Here is a 15,622-nt window from a genome sequence, read left to right as displayed (position 1 = left end):
GCAGGAATGTTTTCCATTACATTTTATTTCATAGACCTGCATTTTTGGGTTAGAAAGAATAGCTCAAAACTAGAGGAAGCAGTACAATAAATACTGGTTGTACTGTAACAGGTACCACCCTGAATTAATCACCGTTCAGCTGAAGTGAGGTAGCTGCTCATGTGCAAGCTGCCAGCCCCTTGCACTGCAAGGTAAACAAGTCACTTCCCCTACCTAGTCTTCAGCAGTGGTTTCACAGAAGAGAAGGAGAAGCCACTTCAATACCAATTGAACAGCAGCTCATCTGATTGCATCCCATTTTTTCTTGGAGCACACAGTAGAAATCCATTTGCAGAGATGTTCTTGCGGTTGATAGCAGTGGTGTTTCCATGTTGCTGAAGCCAGCATGATCAAACATTGTACATGTGGATTTATTACAACTGTAGGATTTCTTGAACTTTTCTTCTGGCTGACCAGGTTTGCAATGTCTGTTCAAATCTCCTTGTCTGGAGACCCTTTACCTGGGCAGGTCTTGTTTTGAGGTGGTTTGCTTGTTTTGTTTCATGTGCTGCCTTGGCAATGTTTGGCACAGCAGACCTTCCTGCAGTAGCATACTGGTAGTTATGAAACCCTTTTGATCTGTTGAGGCTTTAATGTAGTCTCATAGACTTTGTGTAGAATTAAAGCAGCTGCTGCTAACCATGTAGGAGTGCCTCAGTGTATGTTCTGATGTACTGTGGATAACTTCCTTGGATGTGTCCAGTAGGTGTGAAAAGAGGTGGTGAGGAACTGTATAAAAATAAGTGGTCATTTGACACACACTGTGAACAACTTCAAAACAGAACAAAACAAAAAGAAAACCTTACAAGTATGAAGAGATGATTGACGTGCTTGCTTTTAGTGTGCCAGCTTCTGCAAAAACTGAAGATTTGTACTTTGTATTATGTTTTCTGGGACAGCGTGCAATTTTACATGTAATTTGTTACTATTTAAATGCAAATTGCTGATCTTTTGTAAATTTTCTTCCTTCAGAGAATGTTAAGTCAATAAAGATTTTCTGATAAAGCCATCTTCTTAATGCAGGATAACTGGTAGAGCTACTTGCAATTAACTCCCTTTCCTCAAGGAAAGGAAAACATGGCAGCCACTACCTTGAGATGGATAGATACAAGTATATATTTTTATTGGTACTGGAACAAGTGTAACAATGATGCACATTTCATATGGTACCTAGGTTTTTGAAAGTTAGACAGAGATAGGCAGAGCATTGAGAGAAGTTCTCAGGCTAAAAAGTACCTTTGAGGTGCTTGGATTTTACCATAGTCAAACCTAGATACTTGTTTTTCTAAGGACAATGAAGATGAGGAAAATCAGAATCATTTAGGTTGCAAAAGACCTCTAAGGACATTGAGTCCAACCTCTGATAGGTAACCACCCTGTAAACTAGACTATAGTATTTAGCTCCGTGTCCAGTCATGAACACCTCCAGGGATGGTGACTCCATCACCTTCTTGGACAGTTTGTCGCAGTGTTTTAACAGCCCTTCTTATGAAAAAATTCCTCTTGATATCCAACCTCAACCTTCTCTGGTGCAGCTTGAGGCTGTGTCCTCCAGTCCCCTCGCTGGTTGCCTGGGAGAAGATGCTGACCCCCACCTGGCTACAGCCTTCTTTCAGGCAGTTGTAGAGAGCAATAAGGTCCCTCCAAACCTCCTTTTCTGCAAGCTAAACACCCCCAGCTCCCTCAGCCACTTGTTGTAGGACTCATTCTCTAGACCCTTCACCAGTGCCGTTGCCCTTCTCTGGACTTGCTCCAGCACCTCAATGTCTTTCTTGTAGTAAGGAGCCCAGAACTGGACGCAGAGACTCAAAGTGTGGCTGAGTACAGGGTGATGATCACTGCCCTGGCACTGTTGGCCTATTTTTGATACCAGCCAGGATGTCATCAGCCTTCTTGGCCACCTGAGCACGCGCTGGCTCATGTTTGGCTGCTGTTGATCAGTGCCCCCAGGTTCTTTTTTGCTGGGCAGCTTTCCAGCCACTCTTCCCCAACCTGGAGTGTTGTATGGGGTTATTGTGACCCAAGTCCAGGAGCTGGCACTTAGACTTGTTGAACCTCATATAATTGTCTCTTTGATCCAGATCCCTCTGCAGAGCCTTCCTGTCCTGCAGCAGATCAGCTCTCCCACCCAGCTTAGTGTTGCCCATGAACTTACTGAGGGTATGCTTGACAACCTCATCCAGATCATCAGTAAAGATACTGAAGAGAACTGGGCCCTATATTGAGCCCTGTAAGTTTCTTTCATTTTGAGAAACTGGAGCAAGACAGTGATGCACTGGAATAGTCAGGATGGCTCCTGTTTGTTAGTCTTATCTTAATTTTTGGTTTTTTTCTAGCTGTTATGAATTGACAATTTCTGTGTTGGTATTTCTGTAATGCAGGCTGCAGCATCATTCATATTAGAAATTTCGTCCAACCATTGTGTGCTAACACTTGGAGGTGACAACCTAATGAAGTCTGATAGAGCATCACTGTGAGGATGGTTTTTTTTCAGGAAAGCTGTTTTGCGCAGTTTGCACAATGAAAGGTGCAGTTATGTGTGTGACTTTCTTAGAGCTGCACAGCTTAAATGAGATTCATACATGATTAAGGAAAGAAACTCAGACATTCAGCATGTTGTTCTGTTGGTAATGATGAGGGTTTTTTGGTTTGTTTTTTTTCCTTATTCTGAAGGCTTGCAAAGTAACCCATTACTGCTAAATATGCAATACAAAACAACTATTTTAAGTACCCATATCTTACAGACTGTTGCTTAGACTCCAGCATTTTTTTGCGTAAACTACATTACTGATTTACTCTGACTGTAACCCTGATATTTGGTTAGGGGAGAACACAGCAGTCTGTTCCAATACAAGATCTGATGTTAGGTTATTAATCATGAATAATTACTGTGCCTTAGACTGGTAGACTGTGATTTATGTGGGGTGTAAGTAGGGTATGGAGGAGTCAACTAAAGTGTATAAACGTTTGCCCCATATCTGAGATTCTGAAATGTCTTTTGTTTGTTTTTGGTAAGCCTTGCTGTTTTAGAGATGTGTAAAGAGTTAATTCTGTATCGAATTGAGAGCGAGTCACCAGAACTACAAATGCCCTTGTCTGAAGTGAGCAGTGAGTTCTGGGGCAGATGGCACCATGTAACAGGAGAATGGATCTTTATCTGAGCAGAAAGGTGTGTGGTCAGGTAATCAGGATCATAGGTTTGATCAGATGGGACAGGCACTTCTAGACCTGTTGATTATGTATCTAGCAGCAAGGATCACTGTTGGGAAGGAGAAGAGGAGTACCAAGCACACCCTAAATTTCAGCAATTGAACAAATTGCCTAGAAAGTAGAGTGACGAGGTCCATGTTGCTAATAGTTTGAAGCAAGGAGGGATAGCAAAGTAGTCTTGTATGAATTTGTTCAACATGACAAATTGGTCAGATTATCAGTTTGAAGACCTGAAGAGCAATTTCATTAGCAGGTGAGAGTTTGCTCACTGACAACGAGTAAATTTTAATGGTCTGTGTGGCACAGTGGCTCCTTCCCCGCAGGAGGTTTATCATTTTATCACCTCTGTCGAGGGCTGTGGAGAACCATGTTTACTTGTTGGCCCATTCAGATTCTCAGTTTGAAGCTGAACCATCACAAAGACAAAAGGGGGATAGCACTATTGCTAAGTAAGAGAGCAGAGCCACGTTCAGATGGTATAAATGCCTTTGTGTTTCATGCTACTTGCATTCCTTTGTTGAGTTTCATCTGTCTTGGTATCTAGGGTTTCCTAGCTATGAGCTTGCATACTCTTAAATGCAATTTAGGTTGTTGTGCTGCAGTTGCCACTTCCCAAAGCATAGAAATTTGAATATAAATTCCTGAAGAGAATGCACTTGTATGGAAACAGTGGTTCCTTCAACCCAGGTGGCATCTTCCCTTCTCTGCTCCCTCCCCTGGTCTGAGACACACAAATGTGTTGCTATAGTGCCAGATCCAGAGTCCACCAGCTCATCCTTTCAAGCACTGAGCTTTCCAAGGTTAATTCAGGGCATCATTAGCCTGTGCTAGGACAGACTGTCCAAGGCATTTTGCGGAACGTCTCCTGTCCATGTGGTAGAAGGGAGCTGTCAAAACCTGACTCCCAAAGCCAGTGTTCTTGGAAGAAGCTGGCCAGCACTGCTGCTATAACCAAAGCTGTAGTAGATTTGATGCCAAGTAGAACAGATGAGCTACCTTGTATTTCACAGGTCTGAGCATGGGGAGGCCAGTGTGTTGGAAAGGATCAAATATCCTGTACTTTTTTTCTGTGTTACAGCTTCCCCCAAAATAATAGATGAGATTTTTTTTAGGGTTTTTTTTTAATACAAGCTTAAAGGAAATAATTTTGAAGATATTTTCTCAGATTGGACAGGTGTTTAGCAAGTGTGTGATGCTGAAATTTTCCATTGCACCAGAGTACAAATATTCATTCCCATTATGAGTTTTTTTGTCCTTCTGATGAAGAAGGAATATAGTCTGACAGTTCACTTAAGAAACTTGGACAAAATATGGAAAGTGACCCTGTTAAGGATTCTTGAATAGGCTAAAGGTTTTATGAGCAACAACACATTGTTGTGGGTTGCATTATTCCCTAGATTGCTATACTGGATTGAGCACCATTCAGTATAGCAGTTAACACGTATGAACTTGTGCTTTTGGCTCAATTTAAGTACAGTAGTCTGTTATGTGTCAGTTCTTTGATGCCAGATCTAACTGAAAAGCCTCTTTAAAAGAAAGACAGATATGACATACTGCTTTAGGTTATACTTTCTCATGGTAAGAAAACTCATTTTTTTAATTGAATTACTGTTGATAAGTACAGTTCACTGTCACAAATACCAGATTTTTCAGGGACTTCAGTGTTTGAGTCAGTGTTGACCAAAACCAAAGAACTTAGAACATGCAGCCAGGGATGTAGCTTTGAACATGTATCTTTGTCAGTGGCAGTCCCTTGCCAGTGAGAGTGACTTGCTTTGGAGGTAAGGCTAATTTACAATTAAGTACAAGCTAGAGATACATTATCAGGTGCTGTGGGCACCAGCAGAGGAAACAAAATTTCCATGTAAGCATGCAACTTTCCTACTGTGAAGAATTTCCTGATACAAACTTCATTTATTCAGTGGTGTTTTGTTAGAAATGAAAAGAGGCCTAGTTTGTTTAAAAAAAAAAGAAGTTAAAGGATACTTTATCAGTCAGTTAATACTTCATTTTTCTAAGTACTTTATAGGTGAAGACACCTTTAAGGAATGATTGCTTTCACTGAGAATTTTGTGCAGTTGTTTCTTTTCTGTATTTCAAGACTGTATTTTAGCTGTAAACTATGTAAACTGTCTCTAACAGCCACAGTGGTTTTAGTCTCATTAAAAATAGAACAAAGCTTTTAGGATTTCTAAGCCTGTCAGTTGGATTCCCTCATTGCTAGCTGATTAAAAGACAGCAGCCATGATGCATTGAATTTTCTTCTACCATAATAAATGTCATTCTGGTCCAAGAAGTGCACACTGTGGAGTATCCTATCCATTTTCTCTGTGCAGAACTGGGGGAGACAGCTCATTTTTTGCAGAAGTGGCTGGTTCCTGCTAAGAGAGGACTGCATCTAGTGAGAGAGTTCTTGCCAAATGTTGGGTTCAGGAGTGTTGAAAGCCCTGTTAATGCCAGTTTTGCAAAGATCAGCCTAGAGAAGCTGAATCTCTAGTGTTAGCCTGTATGCATGCTGTAAAAGTGCATTGCTGGAGCTGTCAGCTAACACTCACTATGCTCACCCCTGCCTTACTGGAGAAAAGCCTTTTAGGAGTAAACAGCTGCTACCAGATACTGTTGGAGGTTGCTAGCTGTGGTCCAGCTCTTGGTAGACTACATTAATTAATTAATTAATTAATTTTCTGGATGCCAAAGAGACACTGGGAGTTGGGCAGGGTGTGACAGAAAGAAGCTGGGTGGTGTTGCTTTTTGGTTTGCCCTGATAGCAATTGCAGTGCAGGTAGTGATAAGTCACAAACCAGACTCCTAAAAATAAATCTGAAGCACCTTCAGAAAAATAAGTTTCTGGCTCAGCTGTAGCAGTGGTTTCTATAACTGTGTTGGGCTATAGCTTTTAGGAAGAAACACTTTAGTGGCTCAAGGCTTGCACACTGTGGGGTTTCAGTGTTGACAACAGGGTCCAAACCCCCAGGTTTTTTTAGACTTGAAGGTTTTCTGATCAGTGAGTTGCTAAAGTCCGGGGGGGGTCAGGAGATAAGTTCCTCCAAGGTCAGACTGACAAGCCTTTCTGCCTTCCCCTGTATCATGGGATGTAATATAATTCCTGTGATTCATTTAACAAATTCTCTGCCACTGCAGAGACATGGACCATGGACGCAGGTCTGTCTTTTCTGTCAGCCTCATTTTCCTTCTCCCTTTGCTAATTCCTGCTCTGTGTAGCTGCCTTATATGTTGTGTGGTGGGCTGGTAATTCTGCTGAGGGTTGTAGGAATATGTGGATCACAACAGGTCTGTGTACCCTGCTAGGTTATCATGTGTTTTCTGTGATTTGGATTGGAGGTGCTGTGGTGTGTTGAGAGGAATGTGCTGCTGCCTTTGCTGCTCCTTTAATCCTGAACTGGCTTGTTTGTTCTTGGTCTCCAGGGTTATTGCTCCCAGTCTTGACAGCCAGTACTGTAAAATCAGAAGGATTCCTGTAGTTAGTGGCTTTGCTACTTCAGGAGAGAAAGCCCAACTTTTGACAAAGCTAAGTGGCTTTATTTTAAGCCCTTGTTTGTACAAGCTCTCTTAGCAATGGGAATGCTAAAATTCTAGGTTCACAGTTACTCTGTTGACTTACTGAGCCTTTCACTTGGGTCTTACCTAGTCAAATGACTATAGTTAAGAGGCAGGAAACCAGGTTACAGGTCTTTAATTATGTAATATGTGGGTTGTCTGAGAATGCGCTTTAAAGTTTTTTGCCTAGTGTGCAAAGCCTGTGTTTTCTTTATTTGTATGACATGTTAAACACATTGGCAGAAAACAGTAAAACATACACATGCTGTTTGAGTAAACTTGAAATTGTTTGCAAAGCAGTGACTTTGGACAAACCCAAGAACCTTGCACTTCCCTCAGGATCTTAATTGGAGCACATTTCCTCAAACTCTGGGGTGTCAGCTTGCTGAAAACACATTGTACCAAACAGCTGTCTGGTAGGGGACTGTGCTACTGTGCTTTTAAGAAAGGAACATCACATGAGTTACTAATCAACTTTTGGAGTTTGGATTAGAATTTGAACATTGCTCTGGATATGTCAGTTGGATTTATTCTTGTAATAGCCTGTGTGTTTGCCTTCACAGGGCTAAGAGTAAAATTGAGTGTGCAGGAACTCTAGATGGCTGTGGATACCAGTAAGCTATAGGAAAGTTTACTGAGATGAATAGCTGGCTACTTGGCACTTAGCACAATTGAGTCTATTATCCTCTTTGTACATTTGATGCTTGAAGTAAACCAAAGCTGCAAATTCTTGGTATAAAGAATCACATAGCTTAAAAAGCGGTGCAGGAAGTTACTTTACATAAACGCAAACAGTCTTTTGTTTGGAAAGCAAGACTCTTATGAAGCATCCTCAGAAGAAATGCTGTCTAATCTGTTCATTTCCTAAGGAAACTCCAGGGACATGTTAAGAATGACAATACTGAGTCAGATAAAGAAATATTTGTCTATCTGTGTCTTTCTTCTAAGAGCAACAGGTTGTAGATACAAAGAGAGAGTGTAATTTCTCGAAGTATCCTCTTTCTGCTCCTGAAGCCTGGAGCTGTGTCCACGTTTTTACAGCCCTTGGTGTTCACCGCTTCAGTGGATTTTTGTAGTTACTTTTTTGTCTGGGAGCCACTTACACTTGAGCACTCTGCAGTAGCTTCCTCGGTCTGTGCTAACATCAGGTACTTAATTTTGCTTTACACAAGTTGCCTGAACAGCGTAAAGCTTGGTGGTTCAAATAATGACTCTGCTGATTTTCTCTTTTTGCTCAGCTAATTTTAAGACCCATACTTTGGTGTGATGAAGAATCACCGCCAGGTTGGCAGGGAGCTCCTGTTTGGCAGGAGTGCCCTCTCTGCAAACTGAGGCATATCTGCCTTGATAGTCTCCTAAATTGCAGTGAGACCTGTCAGCATGTCTGACTTTACTTTCTGTTGTGCTGGACGGTGTACAAACATCAGAAGTATGTCATGATCTTGATCTGTTGCTGTGGGACTGCTGGCATGAGTACGCATGACTCTTGCTCAATTGAACCTTTTGTTCAGGGGCATGGCAGTGTGGGTTTGCAGGCAGCTACAATAAATCCAAAACCAGGGACTGTTGTCTTGGTGGTCTGGACATCCTCAGTCTGGCCATGCTCCCAGGAGCTTCCGAGAAGCTGTGCTGCCACTTGTAGCCTTTCTTCATCTTGTAAACTTGCAGAGACTGCTGAAATTAGAAGAAGCTGAACCACTTCAGGGGATTTCCAGACTTCTCCAGAAAGCTGCTCTCTCTTTTTATGCTAGACCCCTTTCTTCACAAAGAATGAGAGAAGAAGGGAAGTATAAATGATACTTCATTATTTGTACATTCAAATCTGCCTCCTCCCTTCTCTAAGCACTATTTACCTGTAAGATTACCCTGAATGACTGACTGGATAACATTTGCTGAAAAAACTAGGATGAGAGAAGCAGCAGTAGAGTGGTAGCACCGCACTGGTCTGTCTAATAATGCTTTCTCATACTGATAAATACTCTCCTGTGCTAAACTGCAGGTGGGAACAATGGCACTCAGAGCCAAAGAGGTGATTAAAGAGCATGTGTGCAGACAACAGAGCTGCTGCAGTACATGTCTGGTTGATTCTCTGATTAAAAGATGAGATTTAATGTTTTCTTAGATAACTGAAATGCTTATCGTGCTAGCACAAACAGCAGCAAACATTGTATGTCATAGTTAAGGAGTGCAACTTGAAAGGCTTGGTTATAGATTGAAAAATAAATCTAGATTGTCCTGGTTACTGATACGTAGAGATAACAGTGTCTATGAGTGGACTTTGGCTCTTAAGGAGATGCAAGCACGTCACATTTTGTGTCATGCAACATAGGTTTGCAAGAGGACACTGTAATCTGACCTGTAATGATGGTGTGTTTGGCTTTATGAAATGCTAATGCTTTAAAGGACCCTGCTTCAGGTCCCTCCGGCACTCTTGCTAGTGGCTAGATTAAATCATCCTCGGTTGCAGAGGCCAACTGACAGAGAAAACAGCACATGCAAAAAGTCAGCGAGGGCTAATGCTCAGCTAGCTTCTAAAAATACTACAATAGCTGGATGGTACAGTAAGTTAAGTAACGTGCTTTAATTTCATATTGAGAGCATTTATTGGAAGAGGAGGGAGAGCTGGGGATTAAACCACGAAGCAGACAAATGACTCGCTTGGAGGCCGCTTTCAGCTGCAGCAGGGGCATGGTGACGGACCAAAGCAGGTGCCCACCTTGCTGGGGGCCACGGCCTCAGCCGTGAGCCGGGGCCCGACAACAAGGCTGCTGGCACAGAGTAATTATATAACTTTATTTCCTGCCCCCCTCCCCTTTCTTCTTTTACCCTTGTTCCAGCATGTGCTCTCCACTGCAGCTGGCCGGGTGCCAGTGTTTGTCTGTGCACAACGGACACAAACAGATTCCGGAGGGTCATGTGAAACTACCCCTGGCTCTTTAAACCTCACCGCCCTTACCTTTTCCCCCCACCGCTGCCCGCATTGCTCTAGCAGGTGTGGCTTTGTTTATGCACGGCCTGTCGCTCTGCTTCAGCACCTGGGTTCTGCTGGCCCGCAGTGTCCGGAGGAAACCTTTGCCTCCCTGTTTTGCTCAAGCTGCCGGAGAACTCTCTGGATCTTGTGGGCAGGCATTTGCACCGGGCGAAACAGGCAGGGGCATCAGCTTTACAAGGGCAGCACCTGTAGTCATTAGTCACTGCAACCTCTGCTTCTGAAAACTTTGATCTACCTTCCCATGGCTTGGCTTAACTTTGTGAGTAAGGCCTGTGGTTCTCAGCATCTTCTGGTACAAGATGTAAGGTGATTCCAGAGAGGGTGTATCCTCTTCCTGTAAATTTTTGGCAATTGCTAGTTAAAAAAACAAGAAAAGTATGGTTTAATTGGAGAGTTAAGCCCCTGGAGCCAGGTGAAACCTTGAAATAAGGTCTCTCAGTTGTGTTTGTGTGTTACTGCTGTGGGAAACCCAAATGTAAAATCACGCATCTTGGCCCCATTTCACCTTTGTTAGTACCTAGTATTTAATGAATCTTGCCTCCCAGAAGGGACTTTTATATGTTGGGGCAACTGAAAACAATGTGACAAATAGCTTATAGCTGGTTTTCTTGTTCCAACTTTTATTTCTTTTGGGATGCCCTGTTGCTCTTCTGAGCCAAGAGGCAATCTGTCACTGCATCCCTGCATTAGACATTGTGCCTTCTTCCTGGGAAGTGGAACTAATGCTGCTAAACTGCATCTGTGAGGTTTTAGCTACCCTGTAAAAATTGGTCATGTTGAATTTCATGGAGGGAAGTGCACAGAGAAAAGCTCTGGGCTGGGGAGGGATGTTCTGCTGAGTTATCCATGCCCGTGTTGCTTACCTTTTAGCCTCTGTACTGAGAGCAGTCAGCTTCAGCTTTAAGTTTTGACTGAAATTTCCTAGATAAGCATCTCCTCCCCAAGGTTTAATTCTGCCTCGAATTAAAAAATGGAGATGATGTGGGTCAGGTCAGTGATGGCTCATGTGGTGTCCCGAAGAAAATGAGATAAATCCAGTGAGAATGACTAGTGCTCCAAAAGTACTATTAATGTTACAATGTGATACCCTGTGGTTGCAAGGGATTTGATGAAAACACGAGCTTGTGAGTTGCTTGTTCCTAGTAAGTGTTCCATTGGCTTCAAAGAGCTAACAAATACCACAGTGTTTCAAGGAAGTTAGAACAAAGACACTTGTGCTGACAGAAGGTCTGATGTGGTTTGGGATTTTTTTTTGATTCCTGAGAAGCAATAACAAAAACTCACGAGATAAGCGAGATGTGGCGCATGAAACAACAGCCAGTGTTGTGAAAATCACTGTGAAAAATGTAAAGAGCTATAAGGGGAGATAGCCAGTATGGAGGCAGACGTTTGAGTGGTCCCAGTTGTATCTGGCATAGATACATGGATGCCATTTGTATCTTATCATACAGTGTTTACTCATAAAAACCTTCCTTAGTCATACCACTGTTGTCAGTTTCTGTCTTATAAATGCCTGTGGGCTCCTGAACTGATCTCTGATGGTGATGACACTTGAGAGCAGTGCTTGAGTACTTGAATCAAAGTTCAAGCATTTGCTGAGACAGTCCCTCTGATGAAGAGATAATTTATTTCATATACTGTATAACTATATAGAGTTCTAGTCCCCAAACACTACATCCATTATAATTTTGAGCATTAGCTGATACTTTGTCAGGGCTGGACTGAGAGCTCATGGTTGTGTGGAGTTGAATTGCTGCTCACTGTATGCTTGTTTCTGCTCTGCCTTAATTACAATGTCATTTACCATGGAGGTGGTTCCTCTGTTTTGACATAAAAGCAGGTCATGCCATTGTGTATTTAGCCCACACTTGGGGCACAGTGGGATCATGTGTATAGTCACATATATCACAGCAGCAGCTTATGCTTGGTGATACATCAGTGCAGACAACTTTGCTCATTTTTCCATACCCACCCTTAACTGGTGTATGCAAAGGTATGCCAGTTTTGTAAAACCACGCACCTGCTCTAAATCTCCTTCTCATTCTTCTAAAATATGACTTACCTTGCTTTTCCTATTTTCTTGTTTATATTTAAATTTTCCTGCTTTCTCCTAGTTGTCTTCTTTGGCAAGATCTGTGAGAAACTGTGGTATTTTAGACTTAGCCAAATTCAGTTTGTGTTAAAACTTCATGAAACTTGATCTTGTGAGAATTCCAGTATGAAAAAACAACAGGTTGGCATCCAGAGCCATGGATGTTTATCTAAACTGAACTTCTGATTTCTCTTGAGGTTTAGTAGTTCACTACTGAATCTGTTTCAGTCCAGTTAATTAGTTACGAAGCCCTAAGCCACAGACTTGGAATTAAAGAAAACAAAGCCCCAAGCCTCTGCATAATTTGATGCAAGAAGAAACTTTTGTTAAACTAGGAAGTGCATTTACATCACTGTTTCTCTGTTTGAAACGCAAACTGGTGTACAGATGAGCCAACAGCACAGTCATTGATTCTGGATCCATGCCACATGTATTAATGTGACAGCCTAGTGTCCCCCTGTGATCTGTTCCCCCACCTTCTCTGACATTGGTTTCTCCTTTCAGAGGCATGGCAGGGCTTTTTGTTTTGTATTGGTGGTTTGACTCCATGTAATGTCGCTTCCAGGGAGTACAGGATGCCTGGTTTTGATGAGATATTGTGCTCTTCTGTTTTTAGGACAATGTAGATCAGACTTCAGCTCATGGTCGGCGGGATCTGGTGGAACCAGGTTTCCAAGAACCATCTAACCGCATCTCCCTGAACCACCAAGGTAAGGAATAGTGCCTGGAAATCCAGGCTTCACAGCAAGTGCAGGCATGGTGTTGCCTCCATGGCTGTTTCTCCTCACTGGGTGAAAAAGAAAATGTTCTGGATGGTTGGAGAAGGAGAGCTGAAGAAATCGGTTTTTGTCACAACTGTCCTTTGAGCTGTGAGTGAAAGTGATGAAGGACTTGTATGCATCTCAAACCTTGTAACCCAAGATAGATTACTATCCTGGGTGATAGGGATATTCTCCATTCTCACATTTTTTGAGTGGGGAGGAGGAACATACTGACATTAAATTCAACATTTGTGATGTTAAGGTTGCATTTAAAAAAAATCTTTGACTGCCATAAGACAGGCTCTGGCTCAATGTCTGCAGTAGGAGAAGAAAAAAAATCCAACATGTTTATTTGCTTTCCATGGCAGAAATCAGCTCATTTGTGAAAAGATAGCCCTGAACTAGATGTTGTAATGCAGGTGTAATAGATTAGCTAGCCCTGAACTAGATGTTGTAATGCAGATGTTCTGTAATTCAAGAGGACCATTCATAAAAAGCTAAAACAAATTTTAAAACTCTGTCTTCACTGATTTCTGTCTGTTCAGAGACCTAAAAGACAATAGTTACTATTATTACAGAGACTGTTCAGCTCAGCTTTATTGTTTTAGGTTTGAAATAATTGATAATAGTGTTCTTTTAAGCAGTGAACCCTCTTACCCTCAGGCTTCCTGATGGTTTAATTTGAAACCAAGTCCTTGAAGGTCATCTTCAAATGTTGTTTCATGAGTGCAACAACTCATAGTAATGCAGACAGAACAAAACTATTGAAACAAAAAAGCTTATAAGCATATTACTTAAAATATTTGCGAAACATGACATGCTCAACTTTTCCTTTAAAAATTCAGCTTTTTTACTTGTCAAGGGCAGCAAGACTCAAATTTCATGACTTGTAGATTATCAAGACAATTAAAGTTGCACAGACAAGTCCATTACACAGAGTGTAATGAGGATTGTATTTTAACTGGTTCCCCTTTCCATGCTCCAGGTGTTCTGGTGTTTTCTAAAGCTTTGTTTTCAATTGAAACGAGAAGGCAACAGGTTGCAATGTAATCCAGTCTAAAACTTACAGTGGCAGAGGCAGTGTGTAGTGGCATGTTTACTTGCGCAGAACACATTTTAGAAGTTCAATTTTTCATGTGTTTTAGAATTAGTAATGTTTCTTATATTATTTTCACCTATATCAAGATGTCTAAATTGTGGAATAGATCTATACATGTGACTTCTGAAGCTATTTGTAAATATCCCCCTTTAATTAGGGGATTTTTGGGTGGGGGTGAACACATCCTGTGTGGTCTGGGTTCATGTGCTACAGTGCATGTATCTGCTGCTTTTGAGGTCTGAACATTTATAGAAGAGATAGGTAATACTCTGTTTGGATGGCAGAATGCCAGCTTTGCAGCCTGACATTTTCCCACTTCCTTTTCAGATCCTTCTTTTCCTCTCTCAATATTGTGGTACTGAAAAAGGATCTTGACAGTGTCACCTGGCATGTGGCTCAGCCACTTTGAGACAAATGTTCAAAATAATTTAGGAAACAGCTGTCTTTAAAAAAATTGATTTGCATACAGGGTACTGCCATTTCAATGCCTGTTGGTCAAGCAAGATCCATTTAATGTTTTTCCCTAGTACTTTTTGAAGTAAAGATTTCTTATGCATCCACAATTTGTTTGGGATTTTTCTTTTATATCAGCTGACTGACAGCAATCAAATCCACTGTTCCTAATATCTTTCTACTTTTTTTGCTGCAGTAAGTACGTGGTATAGTATCAATCTTGATGCTGTTATGTCAGTGGTCTGGATTAAGAACTGAAACCTAAATGCTCAGTGGTGGCCTTTAATGCTGAGCTGGGCTGTAGGAGTTCTGCCTTTTTGCAGTGTTGTAGGGGGAAGCAAGGTCCCTGCTGCTTTGGTACCCTCTTGGAAATGGAAGTAGCCCTAAGTGTGATGTTGTGCCATGTCTTGAGTGTTTGCTCTGCCCAAGTAGGAGCATTTACGCTCTTTTCATAGCGTATGAAATAAATATTCTTGTCCAAGAACTTGAATGTACAAGTATTTTTAGAGCTGGCGTATATTCTAGAACTCCAGATTAATGAATAGAACATAGAAAAATACAACATGAAGAGCTTCAGCTCAGGGAGTTGTGACATGGTCTGAACTGGCTCCCAATACAGTCATATTAGTCACACAGTAAATAGGAAGATTAGATTATTAACATGAAATGGATTTTTATGTTCTGTGGCCACTATTTTTTTTGGTTTTTGTTATTCTTAAACTAAACTTTATTATCCATTACTTTCTATTAAAGCCTGGCTGGCACTGACACTGGTTTAAAGCTTAAAAGGGTAAACCTGTATCCAGAAGCAACTTGTAGAACCACTGCAAATTAATGTTTGGTGGTATGCCTTGATTATGTTGATGATAAAGATGTTTGGAACAGACTATGGCAATTTTTTGCTTCCAGTTAGAGGCAACATTACTTGCTGACTTAAGCACATGCTTATTAGGAGACCTAAAGCTTTCTGTGATTGGCATAGGCAGAAATTGGGAAAGGATTAGAATTGTCTAAAATAATTCCTGTTTTGGTGTTCTCTGCCTTTTTCTCTTTAGTGTATTATGCGTTAAACACTGCAGCTGAACTTTGAGCAGCTGTAGTTGTTACGTTGTTTTATGTGTGCACTTGCAGTTCACACCTGACCACGCTCAGTGAGCGCAGCAGATTTGCCAGTTTCTGTTGAACATTAACTTGTGGTCCTTTGCTTTTCGCTGGGACAGCTTTTGGTACAAGCACCTGCAGTTCTGAACCAATACTGCTTTCCAGAGCCTATAAAAATGGTGATTAGCTTCTTCCCAGGCATCTGAATCCCTTTAACACAAACTGGAAAAAGAGCATTCAGGTGGAGACTGAGATAGCCCTGCCAACTGTCCCCGCGTAAATAAGCCCTTTCTTGTGAAGGGTATTTCAAGTACGTG

At 41.6% G+C, this 15,622-nt stretch overlaps 1 protein-coding gene across 1 annotated transcript in view; it reads left to right on the top strand.

The window, feature by feature from the left end:
- GRB10 (growth factor receptor bound protein 10) overlaps nt 1-15,622 on the top strand; it is a 109,280-nt gene that overhangs the window by 13,028 nt on the left and 80,630 nt on the right. The window contains 1 exon segment of the mRNA XM_031062780.1: nt 12,508-12,601. Coding sequence (XP_030918640.1) covers nt 12,508-12,601 — 94 coding nt within the window.

The sequence above is a fragment of the Geospiza fortis genome, unplaced genomic scaffold (genome assembly GCF_000277835.1).
Source record: "Geospiza fortis unplaced genomic scaffold, GeoFor_1.0 scaffold362, whole genome shotgun sequence".
NCBI lineage: Eukaryota > Metazoa > Chordata > Aves > Passeriformes > Thraupidae > Geospiza > Geospiza fortis.
The sequence above is the reverse complement of the archived record's forward strand: the minus strand, read 5'-3'. Positions and strand labels throughout refer to the sequence as shown.